At 49.1% G+C, this 20462-nt stretch overlaps 1 protein-coding gene across 2 annotated transcripts in view; it reads right to left on the reverse strand.

Moving 5' to 3' along the window:
- Nucleotides 1–497: 497 nt before the first annotated feature.
- Nucleotides 498–20462, reverse strand: part of CDC40 (cell division cycle 40) — a 119750-nt gene continuing 99785 nt past the window's right edge. The window contains exons 9-13 of one of the 2 annotated variants that reach the window (XM_029595279.1): nucleotides 10744–10859; nucleotides 10350–10483; nucleotides 8480–8556; nucleotides 2393–2537; nucleotides 498–1401 (exon numbers count right to left, since the gene is read on the reverse strand). In XM_029595279.1, coding sequence (XP_029451139.1) covers nucleotides 1224–1401; nucleotides 2393–2537; nucleotides 8480–8556; nucleotides 10350–10483; nucleotides 10744–10859 — 650 coding nt within the window. In that variant the 3' untranslated portion in view covers nucleotides 498–1223. The remainder of the gene's footprint in view (nucleotides 1402–2392; nucleotides 2538–8479; nucleotides 8557–10349; nucleotides 10484–10743; nucleotides 10860–20462) is intronic. The other variant, XM_029595277.1, reaches the window with a different exon arrangement.

Genomic DNA, 20462 nt, shown 5'->3' on the forward strand with positions numbered 1-20462 from the left:
CAGATCAAAAATAGCAGCAAAACAGTGATGTGGTCAAACGATGCAGGGAGCATTGGGGGTTATATCTCATCACTGCTCCCAGCTGGCCTGCTCAAACCCCCCAGAACAGCAGGGCCCAATGCAATCACATTGTTATAGTTTTAGATTTATATTCTGCTTCTTGGCACTTCAAAGCAGATTACATTCAGGTTCTATAGGTATTTCCCTATCCTCAGAGGGTTTACAATCTCGGTTATAGTCTTAAAGAGGCCCCACCAACTGTGCACAACTTTCAGCTCATCACTTAACTGCCCCATGTCCTAGCTCAGAATGTCAGCTTGTGGCGGTAGGGCCAGAGCAACTTTGTCATTGGTTTCTCATGATATCTAGCAAGTTTTGCGTCCCCCATGTCTGTACATAAATCACAGTCTCATACTGCTGAGATCTGTTCTTGAACAGGGAGGGAATAAGCCACACAATAAACAGAAATGAGACCTTTTATAGAAATGTTTATTAAAAATATATACACATATCTTTAAAAAAAAAAAAAAAAAAAAGTTAGGGCAGGAGAGTAATAGACACAGCGCTCTGACCAGGAAAGATTAGAATAATACAATAAACAGAGGATGAGTAGGTCCTAGGGCAGAAGAGATTACACAGAGCAGTTGTTTCCTTTCTCCCATTACATGCCAGGGCTGATTGGGTGTTGACCTCTCTCCTCCTGAGGAATACACCAGAATATTTTTGTTATTATTGTGTAGCTCACTTATTTTTCTCTACATTGTCTTTCAGTCATGCGCAACAGGAACCAATCAGTTCTGCTTGGATACGTTGGCAAAACACAGCCAAAATGTAAGCTGGTTTTTAACAAGATGGTTGAAAACCTCTGCTCCTTAATTCTTTCCTTTGACCATGTTTAATAAGTCAGCAGTGCTGACAAAGGAATCAAAAGGACGTCTGCATCCTTAACTGGGAAGCCTGTGGTCAAATCGATGCTCACTCATACAAAAGCTTTTATGTAAAACAGCAAACCAAGCCAGGACAGAAGAAATCGTGAGACACTGCTAAAAGTGCCATTTGTCCACAGCAACTCGGGCTCTGAGGTTTCTGGGGAAATGATCGCATTAGTCACGTTATGCTGGGCCTTCTCTGCTGACTTCTCATCCCCCTGGGTCTTCCAGTAATGAGATAAAACAAAGCAACTCAGCCACCGCCCGGAGGAGGGGGGCAGGAGTGCAGCCGCCTCAGTCCCACAGCTTGATGAGGCCGTCCCAGCCGCACGTGATCACTTTGGACGTCTCATGTGGGTGCCAGACTGCTCCGATGCACACCTTATCGTGGGCCTTCAGTCGGCTGTACAGTTTCGTGGTTTTCCAGTCCCAGATATTCAGTTTTCCATCTGCATCACCTGACACCACATAGCTGCATTAAAAATGATAACAGAAAACCGTTATGTCTGGAAAAGCGATAGGGCTTAATGTGGGTAATGGTCACAATATGGTCCCCTTAAGTCAGCAGCTGGACGACCGCATTCCATGGCAGCAGAGAGCCTTGGCCATCACCCAGTGGAGTCTGAGCTGCCTATCCCAGTTTAATGGTGCTATTGAATGGGGCTATTATGAACGGCCCACCTCGCTGTAAAGTTCACAAGTTCTTTGGACCCACAGACCGTGTAGGTAAGCTTCACTTGGTTTCCCTATGGGGTCTGTGAGAGAAAAATAACCACGGACTTTGCCTGCCAATAAGGCAGGTGCAAACACATGCAGAACACTGTGCGCGCAGGTTTAAAATCAAATGTATGGGTTCTGTTTGCCTAATGCACCCTCTCCCCACCCTCTGAGGTACTGTGCAAGCCTGGGCAGAGGCAGACCATCTTCAGCCTGGCCTATTTATCTGGTTAAAAAAACTTTGCAACTTGTCGACCTAGGCCGTAAGAAGCCTGCAAAGCTTTACTTTCATTACCTGACATACCACCTCTGGGAATGTTCTCCAATTACCTGCAAACTAGAAACTTTCAACGCTCAGAAGCTAATTGTGTATGTTTTACTTTTGTACAATGCCTAGGGTCTAGTTCATAGGCGATTAATACATTTTAATAACCATAAACAAACATGTAACATCGTCAGCAATCCAGCGCTACTCAAGAATCCGGGCTAACCCAGCAGCAGCAATATGCATGGCCATGCAGAGGACCTGGATTTGAATCTTGAGCCAGAACTCTGCTCCCAGGGTCAAAAGAGGAGGAGGAGAAAATGGGCCCCAACTGGCAGGGTAACCCAGGAGAGACTTCCTTCACTGGTGCAAAGGATAAAGCAGTGGAATTACTCTCCCTGCTCCAGCCAAGGGGCAGAGATCCATCCTCCCTGCACTGTGCCACATCACTACTTTAGGTGGAACAAATTCTGCACCTTACCTCATCTCCGGAGAGAAGTCCACCTGACAGGCGTACCCTGCCACCATGTGACCCTTAAAGATTTTCTTTTTGTTTAGCCGGAATCTGTTTTGTGCTCCAAATATCAAAATCTGATTGTCCATGGACTGACACGCCAGCCACTTCCCTGCAGAGACACAAACGTGTAGGCCCAGATCAGAATCAAGCAGCAGACACATGAGGAGGGGCATGCAACTTGCTTCAAGGTCAGCTGGCAATGCCCGATACAGCCCCCTGCACCTGCGGGTTATGCTTTACCCAAGTTCTTTCAAACTTCGTCTTTACTGTGGCAGAGTAAGATAACGAAAGAGCTGACCTACAAGCAGCACGCCCAAGCTGTAACGTGGCGCTGGATAGTGGCAAGTGGGTAGATAAACTGCAGGAAGGGAACGCAGTCACAGCATGTCACAGCGGACTGAACAAGGCCAGCCTTGCCTGAGAAAGGCAGCCACGTTATACACAAGAGGAGATTAGTAGCTTTAACCTGAGGAGTGACTTCTGCTTACCTCCTCCCCAACCCCAACATGACACCAGGCAGAGGGGCCTCTTTCTGACCACGACAGGGGGAGAAGCCTTAATCGACCCCAACCCAACCTTTTGGCATGGCAACGTACCCTGCTACCACACCCTGGGGCTGGGCCACCATCCAACCCACTCCAGGTGGCAAAAGACGCGCAGCACTGTTCTTGGCGCCTCATCTGTGGGCAGCACTGCCCTCCACTTTCAGACAGAGAAGGCAAACCAGCTTTCTATCCCAGAAGCTGCACTTAGTCTGATTTCCTTTTTCTTGAAAAAGATTCAGTGCTGCACAAGTACTCAGTCGCCAATGATGGTGGCAGCTGAAATGTATTTTTAGCAAATAATTAGGTTTGGGATCATGGGACAAAATGAACTCCTATACCGTGGGCACAAAACAAGCAAACAACCCGCTCTTTCTAAGTACAATAACTCAATGGATTACTATCCTTAGGTCTGCTCAGTCTGTCCATGCATTCAGTGTCCACCCCCACCCTACCCGCTCTCTGCTCATCTGCCTTCCTTCACTAATGTTTTTTCCTTCTGCCCCCAACTACAGGAAGTGCATCTTTTGACAGCACGAAGAGAGCACTGACGGGCTTCAGCTGGCTGAGATCAGAGTGCAATGTCTCGTTTATTAAGAGGATTCACGTGATAATAAAGCAACGCCCTGAACTCTACGGCATGGCAGGAACCACAGTGAAGGCAGCAGCATTCGCACAGGCCTCTCCAAGCTGACAGAGGAGTTTCTTTTGGATGCTGCATGCCTGTAGTCAAGGGAAGATGCACCTATTTATGCAAACTGCCAAATATACCAGGTCCTTTAAAAAAAAAAAAAAAAAAGGACCTACTGCTGTAAAATGTATCTTGTGAACAAGTAAATCACCAGCATCCAGTGCTAGACAGACTCAGGCGCCAAGGTTTGTCTCAGAATAAAAAAACAAACAAACAAAAAAAAACCATCTACAGTTACAGCTCTCCTCAATATTCTTCCAATAGACCCCTGCAGTTCAGGCCATAGCATTAGTTAAGAAGACTGTGTTTAATCACTGTTCACCCTGCAGGCCATGGAGGAAGAATCATCACCACGCTCTGATGGCCTCACGTGGCACGGTACTGGTCGTGTGTGATGTCTCCTATTTCACTGTGCAGGCCACGATGGAAGAATTGCCACCACTCTCTGTGAAGGAATGGCGGTTAGCAGGGATGTCCTCACACGGCATAGCACTGGTGGCGTGCTGTACCCCCACCTCATGGCTTTGCAGCACATCCAGGCCATAACTTCACTTTACTTCACATGAACCACTTCAGGTGTGATGAGCTTTGCTGAACAGTGCTAATTACTTCATGGTTACACACCCCCTCCACCACACAAAAAAAAGGGCATTACCTGTAGTATCGATTATTCAAAGGAAACAACACACAGAGCCATAATAATCTTCTACCAACTTTATGCTGTTTCTAGCTCAGCATCACATTTCCGCTTTTACTGTATATATAAATCCAGAGAACATAAGAAATTGCCATGCTGGGTCCATCAAGCCCAGCATCCTGTTTCCAGCAGAGGCCAAACCAGGCCACAAGAACCTGGCAATTACCCAAACACCAAGAAGATCCCATGCTACTGATGCAATTAATATCAGTGGCTATTCCCTAAGTCAACTTGATTAATAGCCGTTAATGGACTTCTCCTCCAAGAACTTATCCAAACCTTTTTTAAACCCAGCTACACTAACTGCACTAACCATATCCTCTGGCAACAAATTCCAGAGCTTGATTGTGCATTGAGTGAAAAATAATTTTCTCTGATTAATCTTAAATGTACTACTTGCTCAATTCATGGAGTGCCCCCTAGTCCTATTATCCGAAAGTGTAAATAACCGATTCACATCTACTCGTTCACGACCTCTCATGATTTTAAAGACCTCTATGATATCCCCCCTCAGCCATCTCTTCTCCAAACTAAACAGTCCTAACCTCTTCAGCCTTTCCTCATAGGGGAGTTATTCCATCCCCTTTATCATTTTGGTTGCCCTTCTCTGTACCTTCTCCATCGCAACTATATCTTTTTTGAGATGCGGCGACCAGAACTGTACACAGTATTCAAGGTGCGGTCTCACCATGGAACGATAGAGAGGCATCATGACATTTTCAGTTTTATTCACCATTCCCTTCCTAATAATTCCTAACATTCTGTTTGCTTTTTTGACTGCTGCAGCACACTGAACCGATGATTTTAAAGTATTATCCACTAAGATGCCTAGATCTTTTTCCTCGGTCATAGCTCCTAATATGGAACCTAACATCGTGTAACTACAGCAAGGGTTATTTTTCCCTATATGCAACACCTTGCACTTATCCACATTAAATTTCACCTGCCATTTGGATGCCCAAACTTCCAGTCTCCCAAGGAGGTTATCAAATTTGCGGATGATACAAAATTATTCAGAGTAATTAAATCACAAGCGGATTGTGATACATCTCACTCGTTGTATTCCTTTACAGATCATTTATAAATATATTGAAAAGCATCAGTCCAAAGTACAGATCCCTGAGGCACTTCACTGTTTACCCTTTTCCACTGAGAAAATTGACCATTTAATCCTACTCTCTGTTTCCTGCCTTTTAACCAGTTTGTAATCCACGAAAGGAAATCACCTCCTATCCCATGACTTTTTAGTTTTTTTAGAAGCATAACATGAGGGACTTTGTCAAACGCCTTCTGAAAATCCAAATACACTACATCTACCGGCTCACCTTTATCCAAATGTTTAACCCCTTCAAAAAAAATGAAGCAGATTTGTTAGGCACGACTTCCCTTGTTGACTGTGTTCCATTAAACTATGTCTTTTATATGCTCTACGATTTTGATCTTGAGAATAGTTTCCACTATTTTTCCCAGTACTGAAGTCAGGATCACTGGTCTATAGTTTCCCAGATCGTCCCTGGAGCCCTTTTTAAATATTGGGGTTACATTCACCCCCCTCCAATCTTCAGGTACAATGGATGATTTTAATGATAGGCTACAAATTTTAACTAATAGATTAGAAATTTCATTTTTGAGTTCCTTCACTACCCTAGGATGCATATCAACTGGTCCAGGTGATTTGCTAACTCTTTAGTTTGTCAATCTGGCCTTCTATATCTTCCAGGTTAACAGTGATTTGGTTCAGTTCATCTGACTCATCACCCTTGAAAACCATCTCCAGAACTTGTATCTCCCCAACATCCTCATTAGTAAACACGGAAGCAAAGAATTAATTTAGTCTTTCTGCAATGGCCTTATCTTCCCTAAGAGCCCCTTTAACCCCTCGGTCATCTAACGGTTCAACTGACTCCCTCACAGGTTTCTTGCTTCAGATATATATATTTTTAAAATTTTTTATTTATAAACCTTTTTACAAATACAATCCAAGAATATTACTTGAATCAGAAAGCATCAATCCTTCGGCCAAAATCACAAAAGATATATAAATTGAAAAACAGTTTTTACAAAATTTATCATTTGCTAAAGTCCTCAATGTTCGGAGAGGTAGTCTCAACCTAAGGAAAAAACAATTTTACTTTCAATAAGAAAGAAATATAATGCAATTAACAATGCTTAGGACATATACTACTTTTTGATCGTGTAGCATGGACCTATTGCGCTCCTTCCACTGATGAAGGGGGTAATAATACTTCTAAGTTAGGATGTTTATCTTTCAAAAATTTTTCAAATTGCTCAGGCACCACAAAAACATACTTATCTCTATATTTAATGAAACATTTGCAATTATACTTCAGAATAAGCATTGCCACCAAATTTAATACTCTTTGTCTTAATTGCAGGAATTGTTTCCTCCTAACTTGTGTCGACCTAGCAAGGTCGGGGAATAATGGAATTTCTAGACCCATAAAAAGCTCATCTCGATTACGGAGAGCTTTACGCAAAATTCACTCCCTATCTGTATCTAAAAGAAATCCTGCTTTTAAAGTAGAAGGATATATCTGCTCCTTTTGTGAAGATTCTATTATGTTTTTTAAATCCATTTCTGGTTCCAGAGTAGTGGGAATTAAGACTTGAAATCCCTCCTTATTAGTTTCTGCTCTTTTTTTATAGGGTAGGATATAGTAAATCCTTGAAAGTGGTGGAAAAGTTTTCTCTGTTAACTTTAATATTTGGACCAAATATTTAATCCATATATCATGTGCGGTGATTAAGGGATCCCTTGGAAAATTCATAAATCTCAAATTTTTTCCCCTTGCTTGGTTCTCTAATTGTTCCATATGATTAGTCAGATATTCTCATTGATTAACTTCCCCTGAATTTCTAAGGATTTTTTAAATTTTTCTTCTAAGCATGTTACTTTATTAATATTCCCTGAAACTTCAATCTGGATTTTTTCAGTTCCCTCTTCCATACCCTATGGGCCAGATTTTAATAGGCACACATGGGCGTAGATTTGTGCGCAGGTTTGCACCTCTACCATCTGCTGGAGACAGAGAAATACTGAGGGACTGTAATTGACACTCTCGGTTATGTAGCAGTGCCTCAAAGGTTTGTTCTCTGCCTCCATCTGCTGGTAGGGATGCATAAACCCACTCGTCTGGACTGATCTTGGGTACGAACAGGAAACCAGGATTCTCCAGCAGCTTGGAAAAGAGACAGCTGAGTGGAGACTGGAGAGAGGGCTATAAAATAAAGTTAACATAGTAAATGATGGCAGAAAGAGACTCACATGTTCATCCACTCTGTACACAGGAAACTATTTTATCTCTCTGCCTCATAATACAATGCACAGATTAATGCAATACACCCAATATCAACAAACATAAAACCAATAACCAAAATACAAACAATAAAAATAAACCAAAAGACTGCATCAATGCATCCCACACAAAATAGAGATAATATACTCTTCAGAACTCCAGCCAATCAGAAGGATTAAAAACCTGGAAAAATCAGCATGGTCACTTTCTCCCTACAAATTCAGGCTGAACATCAGAAGGAAGGCTGCTTCATAGTAACGCAAAAAGCTCTCGCTCGTATTGGAGCACTCTGAACTTCCCTAAATGGCAATATATATAACGGATATCCCAGAATTTACCATTTTGGTTTCTTTTTCACAAACAAGGGTCCATTCCCTCTCATGACCCTAAACACATTGAAACTCTTACACTATACCCGAATGTTGATGGGGAGTCAATACAAAATATGGAATGATGGAACTGCAGTGTCTTGAGCACTCTTAACACTGCCCTGGTGGCCACTTTCTGGACCACCATTAGCCAGTATAGAGTTAACCTGCCAAATTGATCATCACAGGATGTTGGGAGGTGAACAGTACTACTGGATTCAAAGAGGAATTGGACAATTTACACGATAAGTCAATCACAGGAACTCATGCTGGTTCAGTGCTGGAAGCTGAGCGGTTGTGATGGGAGTTGACCACTATGCAGGTCCTGTTTCTGATGTACTCCTGCACCCACTGCTTGCCACTGTCAGATGCAAGATGCTAGGTGACAGGGATCTTTGCTCTGACCACATCTGGTGGCTCTTGCATGCTCACTCACCATTTGGAGATAAGGTCACGGCAGGCATAGAGTGCATACTTGGTTCTGCTATATACTTAAAATCCACAGGAATATCCCTGCAAAAACAAAAACATGCAGAGGTGAGACAGGAATACACGCAGAGGAGGGCAACAAGAATCACAAGGGATCTGCAAGAGATAAAGTATCTTTTGAGGAAAGGTTAAAGGAGATAATTTAGCCTGGAAAGGAGAAAACTAACCTGAGGGTAGACATGATGACACTATTCAAATAAAGTTAAACCATGTTGGTCTGTTCTCCAAGATGGAATAGGATATAATTACAGCCTGCAGACTTAGGTTAGACATAAGGAAGAGCTTTCTGACAGTGAGAGCGCTCAAGCAATGGAATAAGAGACTTTTAAGAGCAGATTAGACAAACATGTATTTGAGATTGTTTAGCTATAGTGCATTGTGTCTGGAGGGCACAGGATGGACAATGACCCCCTGAGGTTCCTTCCAGCCTGATCTTTCTGTGATGTCAGCAGTGCTTCTGGTCTGGGAAGCCTACACTGGGTACAAAAGTACTAACCTCACTTTTTTCTTAAGAAAATCCAAATAATCTTAGACAGGACAGACTATTTTATGAAAAACCTGTGCCATCAAATACAATTCTCAGTGGGACTTAACAGGAGGGCTGTGAGGGATGAAATCTCATGCTTCCAGGAATCTGTGCTAGTTTTGTTCAAACACACAAGTTTCTCAAGGCCGCAATAAGTACAAAGCAGTACACAGATTACAGAGGGTGAATGGGAGGTAGAGACTTGCAGGAATGCGAAGGGTTCAGCCAAAGGAAGCCAGGCTGGTCACTATAAAACAGAAGTTTTACCAGATTAACAAATTCCACTATAAATTTTGTCTAGCCACGGAAAGCAAGCATCATCTGAACGACTAAAGAATTTTGAGCAGAGTAGAAGAGAGACTGGCTGGGTCATAGCCTGAGAAGCATGGAGAGAGAGAGAGAGAGGGAATGCGATAATTTGCTTGAAAGAACACATTAATCTCTTTCAGATCCCCCATGTTTGGGAAATGTGCATTTCCTGTGATCTAGAGGCACGTGGTCCACAGCTTAAACAACAAAACCTTTCCTAACTCCAAGAATTTAGTCAGAAAAAAAACCACCTTGATCAGCACATGCCCCTTCTACCCCGCACATAAACTATTCTCCCCAAAACAGACAAACGCACTCAGCGGATGGGCTGGGAAGGAAGCATTCACATTCCCTGCATGGAGAGGGAGTCTCCACCACTGTACAATGGTGACACCCAAGTGACTAGATGTTGGGTACACATACACCAGCTGCCATAAACAGCTAAGGTCTGTTGCTGTGATGTGGTGGGACGCGAGGAGGCATGAGCAATGTTTTTTTTGTTTTTTTTTAAATTGTGGGAGGGCCAACTCAAGTAGCTGCTCCACAGCCCAATATATGATGCTCAATAACTGAGCTGGAAGAAACCAAAGAGAAAAACAAAAAGGTGGTTAGGAAGGTGACAAGCAGCATCTTAGCAGCAGATTCTATATCTGGAGCAGTGTCAGCGTGGAGAGCAGCTCTGCACACGTCTGCCCAACATTGGGGGTATCAAAAGGTAAAACATGTTGGATTCTTATGGAACTGGGAAAGTAAAGCATGGCCTTGCTGTACTCTCAAACCATGCTTGTGTCGCAAACGGAATCCCTTTCACCTACACTGGAGCTCTTTCACTTCAAATGCTCTGAAACAAATAATTTAGCTTTCATTACCACTTCTGTGAAATTCTAAAGCCATGCTATCCATAGGCTTGAGGAAGCTGCCATCCTTCTCTCTGTAATAGCCAGCGGTGCGGTAAAGCGTCTGACTGCGGCCTGAAGCTTACCATTCCCAGACTCTCAGACTCTTGTCATCTGACGTGCTGACGAATCGTCTGTTCTCATCCACAAACGTGATAGTGTTAACAGCTCCCAGGTGCCTATCGTACTCCTGCACTATTTCCCCGCTGCGAATGTCCCACTGCACATGAACAAGAGAGAGCCAGAGGTGGAGGTAAAGGAAATTAGCAGTGGGAAGGGCGGGTTCTTTAACCCCGGTCTCCAGCTCATTCAAGAAGTCATGGACCACCAAAACCAGGCACGGCGAGCGATGGAAAGAGCTCAGCAAACGGCCTGGTCTATCTAACGCTTCCCAACATTAAAATCACCAGCTGCTACTGACAGAGACACACCCAGTAAAAGCAGAGGCAAGCATTTGCCAGAGATCATTTGCAGACTCACTTGCACAATTTTCTTATCGGACATTCCTGCCACAAAGAGATTCTGTTTGTCTTCGTCCGGGTTGAACTTGACACAATACGGCACCTTTCTGTTTGTGAACTTCGTAATGCACTGACCTGGAGGAAAAAGCCAACAAACCAACTCATCGGTCCTGTTTCAGAAGAGGCTAACAGTGCTGCACAGACAATGTAACTGAAAAGCACGGTACCCATGATGCCCCGCGATCCACCCACAGTCCGAGTCTTACACCGCTCGCATGTACCATCTCCACTTAACATGTCAACCACACTAGCACCTCCTGGTGGCCAGGAGCAGATCCAGGAGGTTTATCAGAAGTTCAAGCAAAGGAAAATTAGGTCTTACCTTTGATAATTTTCGTTCCTGTAGTACCAAGGATCAGTCCAGACTGCTGGGTTATGACTCCCTTCCAGCAGATGGAGTTAGAGAGAAACTGAAAAGCACCTCCCACATAACCCGGGGTGCCACCTGCGATCCCTCAGTATCATTGATATCAAAGCAGAATGAATGGTCCATATTATAATTTCCATGTATTGAACTATGCGCAAAACACACACATTGTCAAAACTATGACTAGACCAAGTTAAAACTAAACCTGATAACCAGGTAAAAAACGTGTAAAAACGTGTAAAAGGAACAATTGTACTTAAGAAAGCTCTGCAAAAAGACATGGACTGTCGCAAAGAACCTGTTAATAGAATATAAACACTGTTGATTGGACTCTCCTGTATACAGGCGGGCGTCTGGACTAATCCTTGGTACTGCAGGAACGAAAATTATCGAAGGTAAGACCTAATTTTCCTTTCCCTGTACGTACCAGGATCAGTCCAGACTGCTGGGATATACCCAAGCCGCTCTAGATGGGGTGGGATCTGGAGAGTCCCGCGCGAAGCACACTACTGCCAAACGAATGCACCTTCGGATCCTGTACGTCCAACCTGTAGTGTTTAGCAAACGTGTGCAAGGACTTCCAACGTGGCCGCCCGACAAATCTCTTGTGGGGAAACACACTGGCTTTCCACCCATGAAGTCTCCTGAGATCTCAGGGAATGCGCCTTAAGGCCGTCTGGCACTGGGCGACTGTGACAAATGTATGCGGAAGCAATAGTGTCCTTTAACCATCGGGTGATAGTCGTTTTAGAAGCTTTAGCCCCCTTCCTAGGACCGCTCCACAAAACGAAGAGGTGGTCAGACAAACGAAACTGATTAGAAACCTCCAAGTATCGCAAGAGTACTCGTCGGACATCCAACCTCTTCAGATCCTTATCCTCACCCGAAAAAGCTGGCAACTCGACAGACTGGTTGACATGAAAAGCAGAGACTACCTTGGGCAGAAAGGAGGGAACTGTGCGACGCGAAATACCCGAATCAGAAAAACGCAAAAAAGGCTCTCGACATGACAAGGCTTGTAGTTCCGAAACCCGCCTGGCTGAACAGAAAGCCACGAGAAAAACAGCCTTGAGCGTCAAGTCCTTAATTGTCGCTCGCTTCAGAGGCTCAAAAGGGGGCCCGCAAAGACAACGAAGCACCAAATTCAAACTCCAGGACGGACAGATCACACGCATTGGCGGTTTCAAATGTTTGGCCCTTTCAAAAATCGGACCACATCCGGATGCGCTGCGATGGAGATAGCGGGCCGTCCACCGCTACGTTGACCAGATCGGCAAACCACGGTCTTCGAGGCCATTTGGGAGCTACTAGGATCACCGGTCCCGGGTGAGACTCTATGCAACGTAGGGTCTTCCCGACAAGTGGCCACGGAGTGAACACATAAAGAAGAATGTGCGGTGGCCAAGAGCGTCCACCCCTTCGGATCCGTGTTCTCGACGGCGACTGAAGAAACGAGCTGCCTTTGCATTCAGACGAGTCGCCATCAGGTCCAGACGGGGGACTCCCCAACGTATCGCGATCATTCGCATCGCCTCCTCTGACAGTTCCCATTCCCCGGGATCCAACTTCTGACGACTGAGGAAGTCTGCTTGAACGTTGTCGACCCCCGCTATGTGAGACGCTGCAATTCTGTCCAGGTGGCGCTCCGCCCAGAGCATCAGCTTGTCGGCCTTGGACACGAGACGACTTCGGGTTCCTCCTTGCCTGTTTATGTAGGCCACTGTGGTCACATTGTTGGACAGAACCTGCTCCGCTGTGCCGCGCAACATTGGCAAGAAGTGCTGCAGAGCCAGGCGAACTGCCCTGGTCTCCAACCTGTTGATAGACCACCGGGCTTGCAACGGCATCCAAAGACCTTGAGCCTACCTTGACCGGCACACCGCCCCCCAGCCGGAGAGACTGGCATCGGTCGTGACAACTACCCACTGGGGACTCTCGAGGTTCACCCCCCGCAGCAAGTGAACTGGGTTGAGCCACCAGTCCATACTGGATCTGGCAGGCTCGAGCAGCAGCAAGGAAATCTGGTACTCTTCCAACTTGGGATCCCAACGGGACAGTAACGCTCTCTGCAAAGGTCTCAGATGCGCCAAGGCCCAAGGCACCAGTTCCAGGGTGGATGCCATATACCCAAGAACCTGCAAATAATCCCACACTACCGGGGAGGGAAGAGACAGCAGCCGCCGCACTTGCGATATCAACCGGTCCATGAGGGAGATTGGAAGCGAAACTTTGCCTAACAAGGCATCGAATCGAGCACCCAAAAACTCCATCATCTGGGAGGGGATCAATTGACTCTTGGTATAATTGTCCACCCAACTCAAGGAATGAAGGCGAGACACTACCGTGCGAACCGCCACCTTGCAGAGATCCTCAGACTTCGCCTGGATGAGCCAGTCGTCCAAGTAGGGATGAACTAGTATCCCCTCTCGTCGTAAGCTTGCAGCGACCACCACCAGCACTTTGGTGAACACACGGGGAGCAGTCGCTAGCCCGAACGGTAGAGCACAAAACTGGTAATGTTGGCCCATAACCATGAACCTCAGAAACCACTGGTGGTGCTTGTGAATTCCGATGTGAAGATAAGCTTCCGTCAGATCCAAAGAAGCCAAAAACTCTCCTTTGTGGACCGCCGCAATGACCGATCTTAACGTTTCCATACGAAAACGAGGTACCCATAAGGCCTTGTTGACTTGCTTGAGATCCAAAATTGGCCGGAAGGATCTGTCCTTCTTGGGCACCACGAAATATATAGAGTAACGACTGGTCCGCTACTGGGAGCGAATGCATGGGTTCCGGTACGCTGAGGCCGCCTGACACGAAAGGAATAAGACCAGGCCTGTGTTCTAGCCACCGGTTGTCTAGCAGCATAGCTCGACGCATCCCGACCAGACCCAAAACGGCCCCGATATCTACCCTGCGAACGGGCCGCCCTGGGCTTATTCTCTGGTAATTTATAAACCTTGCTGTCACCCAAAGCCTTTATGAGCTGCTCCAGCTCATCTCCAAACAACAACTTACCCCGAAAGGGGAAGGAACCCAGTTGAGACTTCGACAAGGCGTCCGCAGACCAATTCCGAAGCCACAACAGACGCCGTGCGGACACCGCGGAGGACATAGAGCGTGCAGAAGTTCGTAAAAGGTCATATAGTGCATCTGCCGTATAAGCGACAGCAGATTCCATCCGGGCCGCCTATTCCGTCTCCCCAGGAGGAAGATCCTGGGCTGTCAATATCTGTTGCACCCAAAGTAGCAAGGCCCGCTGCATCATGCTACTGCATACTGCCGCCCGAATACCTAGGGCGGACACCTCAAAAATGCGCTTGAGCAAGACCTCCAGTTTTCTATTCTGTAGGTCCTTAAGAGCCGTGCCGCCAGTCACCGGAATGGTAATATGCTTGGCTACTGCTGTGACCGCCGAGTCCACCTTAGGGATTTTAAGGAGGTCAAGGGTCTCGAGAGGAAGAGGATATAATTTTTTCATGGCTCTAGAAACTCTCAGTGAGGCCTCCGGGGACTCCCATTCACGGAACACAATCTGGGAAAGCCTCGGGTGGAAGGGAAAAGTCTGCGGCGGAGCGCATAATCCCGCTAAGGCCGAATCTCCAGTAGACAAATCCGATGACTCCCGAGTCAGCGGAAGCTCAAGCTCCGGGAGCACATGCAGAATTAAGGGATCTAGTTCCTCTCGCCTGAACAGATGGAGGACTTGAGGGTCATCCCCTTCCACCTGTGTGGAAATGTCTCCTTTGTCACCCACATTCGGAGTTAAACCTGGATCCACCGGGTCGACTGGACCAAAAGGGTCAGGCAGACCCTCCCCCGGGGGTGGAGGGGTGAAACTGGGAACCATTCCTCCTTAGCCTGTAGAAGCCCTAGGGATCTTATTGGGACTAGGAGACTGTGAACCCCACTCAGTCTCCGCTTCCAGGAATGCCTTGTACATTAATAAAATGAACTTTGAAGAAAAGTGCTGCCGCCTCTTTAAGTGCTCCCCCCCCTCCCCCGGGGAATGAAGCGAAGGCGGAGCAGTATCAGCCGGCAATTTGCGCGGTTTATGTGGCGGAGACAGTGAAGGAGGGAGATCCTCTCCCTCCTCAGAATCTTCGGCATCCTCCTCCGACGCTGACAAAAGGAAAATTAGTTCTTACCTGATAATTTTCGTTCCTGTAGTACCACGGATCAGTCCAGACACCTGGGTTGTGACTCCGCACCAGCAGATGGAGACAGAGCAAAACTTGACGGGCTCCCTACATATAGTAAGGTGCCACCCACAGCCCCTCAGTCGAACGTAATGTCAAAGCAAAACAAGAGCCTGACTAAGTAACTAGAAAAACCTGAAAAGATTTAACCAATTCAACACACCCCTGGCTGAAAACAGAACACAATCAGAACCAGAGGCAAGCGGCCTTATTCCAAAACCGAAATAATGCAGCATTAAAACGCAAAAAACGAGCGGACTCTCTCACTCTTCAGCGCAATCAGAACAGACGGGCGGGAGCCTGGACTGATCCGTGATACTACAGGAACGAAAATTATCAGGTAAGAACTAATTTTCCTTTCCCTGTACGTACCTGGATCAGTCCAGACACCTGGGATGTACCAGAGCTAAGTTACCGAGGGTGGGAAGCAGAGAGTCCCGCTCGGAGAACACTTGCTCCAAACCCCTGCAACTCAGCTGCCTGGACCTCAAGTCTGTAATGTCTAGTAAGAGTATGCAACGACTTCCACGTCGCCGCTCTACAGATTTCCTGCGTGGACACCTGAGAGACCTCCGCCCAAGACGCGGCCTGCGCCCGAGTCGAATGGGCCCGAAGTCCCCTAGGCGCCACCCTGCCCTGCAGCAGATACGCCGAACCAATCGCCTCCTTGATCCAACGGGCAATGGTGGCCCGCGAAGCAGCAGCCCCCTTGCGAGCCCCGGAACAGAGCACAAACAGGTGATCGGAAACCCGAACGGGTTCGTAACCTCCAGATAACAAAGGAGCACCCTGCGAACATCAAGCTTCCGCAACTCTTTCGACTCCTTGGCCATCGGATCCAAGGCCGAAAACCCCGGGAGATCCACCGACTGAGTCAGGAGAAAAGAAGACACCTCCTTGGGCAAAAAGGACGGAACAGTCCGCAGGGAAACACCGGCATCCGAAAAACGCAAGAAAAGTTCCCTACAAGACAAAGCCTGTAATTCCGAAACCCGACGAGCGGACGTAACCGCGACCAGGAACACCGCCTTCAAGGTGAGATCCTTCAGAGTTGCCCTCTTGATCGGTTCAAACGGGGCCCTACACAGCGCGGACAGTACGCAATTTAGATTCCAAGACGGGCAAGGATTCCGTACCGGGGGCGTAAATGTTTGGCCCCACGCAGAAAACGTACCACGTCCGGATGGCAAGCTAAGGACCGACCCCGACCCAGGACCTTACCTCTGAGGCAATCTACGCCGCTATGTGGACCTTCAGCGTACTCCAGGACAGCCCCTTCGCCAGACCCTCTTGCAGAAAGGCGAGAACCGACGATACCTCCGGGCGAATAGGATCTACGTCGTGAACACTACACCAGTCTTCGAAGACCGTCCATACCCGCATATAGGGTAAGGACGTCGATTGCTTCCTAGCTCTCAACAGAGTAGCGATCACGGCCTCGGAGTATCCCTTAGTCCTCAAGCGCGCCCTTTCAAACGCCAAGCCGTGAGACAAAAGTGATCCACATCCTCCAAACAGACGGGTCCTTGACGAAGGATTGTAGCGTCCCTGTGAAACCGAAGCGGGGACTCTGTTGCCAGCTGAATGAGATCCGCGAACCACGGACGCCGGGGCCATTCCGGCGCCACCAAGATCACCTCCCCCGGATGCAGCTCGATTCTTCGTAGGACCTTGTCTATCAAGGGCCACGGGGGAAAAAACATACAGCAACACGTCCGTGGGCCAGGGAAGCACCAGCGCATCGACTCCTTCTGCGCCTCGCTCTCTCCGACGGCTGAAGAACCGCAGAGCCTTTGAGTTGTGAGCGGTGGCCATCAGATCCAGGCGGGGCCGTCCCCACCTGGCACAGAGGAGACGAAAACGCGACATCCGGCAATTCCCATTCTCCGGGATCCAACCGATGGCGACTGAGGAAATCCGCCTGGACGTTGTCTACTCCGGCGATGTGAGACACCGCTAAACTGCTGAGGTGGTGCTCCGCCCAGCACATCAACTGACTCGCCTCTTCCGCCACTTGTTGGCTCCTTGCTCCTCCCTGGCGATTGATGTATGACACTGTGGTCGCGTTGTCGGACAGAATCCGGACTGCCTGTTCGTCACCACCGTCCATGTGGGCATGAGCAGAGAACCCCGCCCGGTAGATGGGCGGTGGAAAACCACCAGTGCAGACTGGTCCGGGCACGGATTGTCAGAGGCAACGGGCGATGAAAATCTTCGGAGACCGGCGTCCACCGGGAAAGTAACGCTGATTGTAACGGACGCAAATGAGCGAAAGCCCAGGGAACCAAGGTGAGCGTCGACTCCATGGAACCCAAAACCATCAGGTAATCGCAGACCAACGGGCACCGCAGTGACCAAAGATGCCTCACCTGTCGCTGGAGCTTGACCACCCGTTCCTGGGCAGAGACACCCTGGCCCTCTCGGTGTCGTACAGGGCTCCCAGGTACTCCAACCTTTGAGTAGGTTGAAGATGACTCTTGGATAGGTTGACCACCCATCCGAGCGAGCGTAAGAGCTGCAGAACCCGGGCAATCGACTGCCGGCACTCGACTTCAGATTGGGCCCGGATGAGCCAGTCGTCCAGGTACGGATGTACCAGCAGCCCTTCCCTCCGGAGGTGGGCAGCCACCACCACCAAGACCTTGGTGAAGGTGCGTGGAGCCGTGGCGAGACCGAAAGGAAGAGCCCGGAACTGATAATGTCTTCCCAGGATGCCAAACCTCAAAAACCTGTGATAGGCCGGCTGATCCCGATATGAAGATACGCCTCCGTCAGATCCAAAGAAGCGAGGAACTCGCCTGGACGAACCGCGGCCACTACGAGCGTATCGTTTCCATCTTGAAAACGCGGCACGCTCAGAAACCGGTTGACGCCTTTCAGGTCGAGAATGGGCCGGAACGCGCCGTCTTTCTTTGGGACCACGAAGTAAATGGAATACCTTCCCTCGCCTCGCTGTGGCGGTGGAATGGGAGTAATGGCACCCAGTCCTTCCAAGCGTCGAAGGGTGGTGCTGACCGCGGCGCGGTTGACGATGGCCTTGCAAGGAGATACGAGGAACTTGTCCACCGGTTGCCGAACAAAATCTAAAGCGTAACCGTGTCTTATCACGCCGAGAACCCACTGGTCTGAAGTGATCCCGGTCCACTCCCCGTAAAACAATGTGAGCCTCCCTCCCACGTTGGGCACAAGGACCAGAGACTGCAACGAGGAATGAACCATCCTCCTTTCATTGGGCCGGTTTGGTCCCGGATCCCGACGAGGGTCCACCAGATCTGTTGACCTTCTTCCCTCGAAAGGACTGAGACCATGACGAAGATCTAGCAGCGCCCGATTGGTAAGCCTGGCCCAACCCGGACGATCTCTGCGGACTCTGGCGCCGGTTGTACCGAAAAACGAGTCCTCGCGGCAAAGGATGACCGAGGCTTGGGCCGATCCTCCGGCAACTTAAAAGCCTTGTTCTCGCTGAGGAACTGCATCAGGTCATCCAGCTGCTTACCAAAGAGAAGCTAGCCCTTAAAAAGGCAAAGAACCAAGGTGGGCCTTGGAGGCCCCTGTCCGCGGCCCAGATACGGAGCCAGAGGAGACGGCGAGCCGAGACCGCCGACACCATCGCCCTGGCCGAAGTTCTCAGCAGGTCATACATCGCATCAGCGCTGTAAGCAATCCCGCTTCCAGGTTATCCGCCTGCGCCGCCTCCCCCGCGGAGAGGCCCGCATTGGCTTGGAGAGTTTGGGCCCAGCGGAGCCCCGCCCGTAGAGCAAAATTACTACAGATAGCCGCTCGAACTCCGAGGGCGGACACCTCGAAGACCTTCTTGAGCTGCACCTCCAGCTTCCTATCCTGGATATCCCGCAGCGCCGTCGCGCCCGTGCCCGGGATGGTGGACCTCTTCGTCACCGCAGACACCGCCGCGTCCACCCGCGGGAGCCGCAGCAGCTCCAAGACGTCCTCTGGGAGAGGATATAGCTTGTCCATGGCTTTACTCACCTTCAGACCCAGTTCCGGTGTATCCCACTCCCGGAACAAGATATCGGAGGCCGAGAAGTGAAAAGGGAACGCTACCGTGGGCCCTGCCAGGCCCAAGAGCACCGGGTCCATCTTGGCCCCTTGACAAGACTCCACTGGTGGGGCTTCCACCCCGAGCTCGTCCAGTATAGCCGGAATCAGGGGAGAGAGCTCTTCCCGGCGAAACAGGCGTACGACTTTAGGGTCCTCCCCTTCTGCCGCCTGCGGCCCCTTGCCAGTTCCCGGCTGGGCTGGCCCCTCCTCGTCGAGCCCCTCAGGCCCTTCAGGGACGGCCGAAGCTAAATCCTCCCCCGAGGATGCGGTGGAAGCCGTGTCCGAGTCCTGCAGTTCTCCTCGCGAGCCTCTTCTCCCGAGGAGGACCTGGAGCCCCCCGGGACCGAGCGGTCCTCTTCCGGGGCGGGGAGCACTCCTCCCTGCCCCCTGACGACTTTCCAGCCTTCCGTCTGGATTTTTTGTAGTTTGCCAATTTTCTAAGCAAAAAAGGGCAAAATCAGCCGAAAAGGATCCCTCCAATCCCGAAGAATCCTCTTCAGCACAAAGGCTCCCTGATCCACGAGGCCTCGGGGCCTCTCCCCCCGAATTCGGAAGCTGTGGTGACAGCGAGGGTGGCTGAGCGCCATCTTGAAGCGCTTTCCTCGAGGCCTCCCTCACCGAGGACAAAATGGCTTCTGTTCCCGCGCTCAGCGGGAACGGGTCAAACGGCGCGGCCTCGATCGTTCCGTCGCGCGGCGGCAAGCGGGCACCCCGAGATCAACCCCCACGAGCGACCTCCGACGCCCCTTCGCCCCCCGAGACACAAGTGGCGCAGACCCCGTCCCGGGAAACGCGCGCACGCGCACGGATCCGCAGGCGCGGCAGGCCGACTCCCTCGGCATCCCCAGCCGGCGCCCCGACGCTGGGAGGAACAGAAAAAAAAACAAGTCAGCCCCCCGTACGCGAAGCACCCCGACCGCGAGAGAGAGAGAGAGCAGGCACGGCGCAAAAATAAAAACCGCAAGACAGATTTTTTTTTTTTTTTTTTTACACTTAGCCGCTGACCGAGGTCCTGTAGTCTTCTGCTTCAGCGGGGGTGAGTGAACCGGGCTC

The sequence above is a fragment of the Rhinatrema bivittatum genome, chromosome 3 (assembly GCF_901001135.1).
Source record: "Rhinatrema bivittatum chromosome 3, aRhiBiv1.1, whole genome shotgun sequence".
NCBI classification, from domain to species: Eukaryota; Metazoa; Chordata; class Amphibia; order Gymnophiona; family Rhinatrematidae; genus Rhinatrema; species Rhinatrema bivittatum.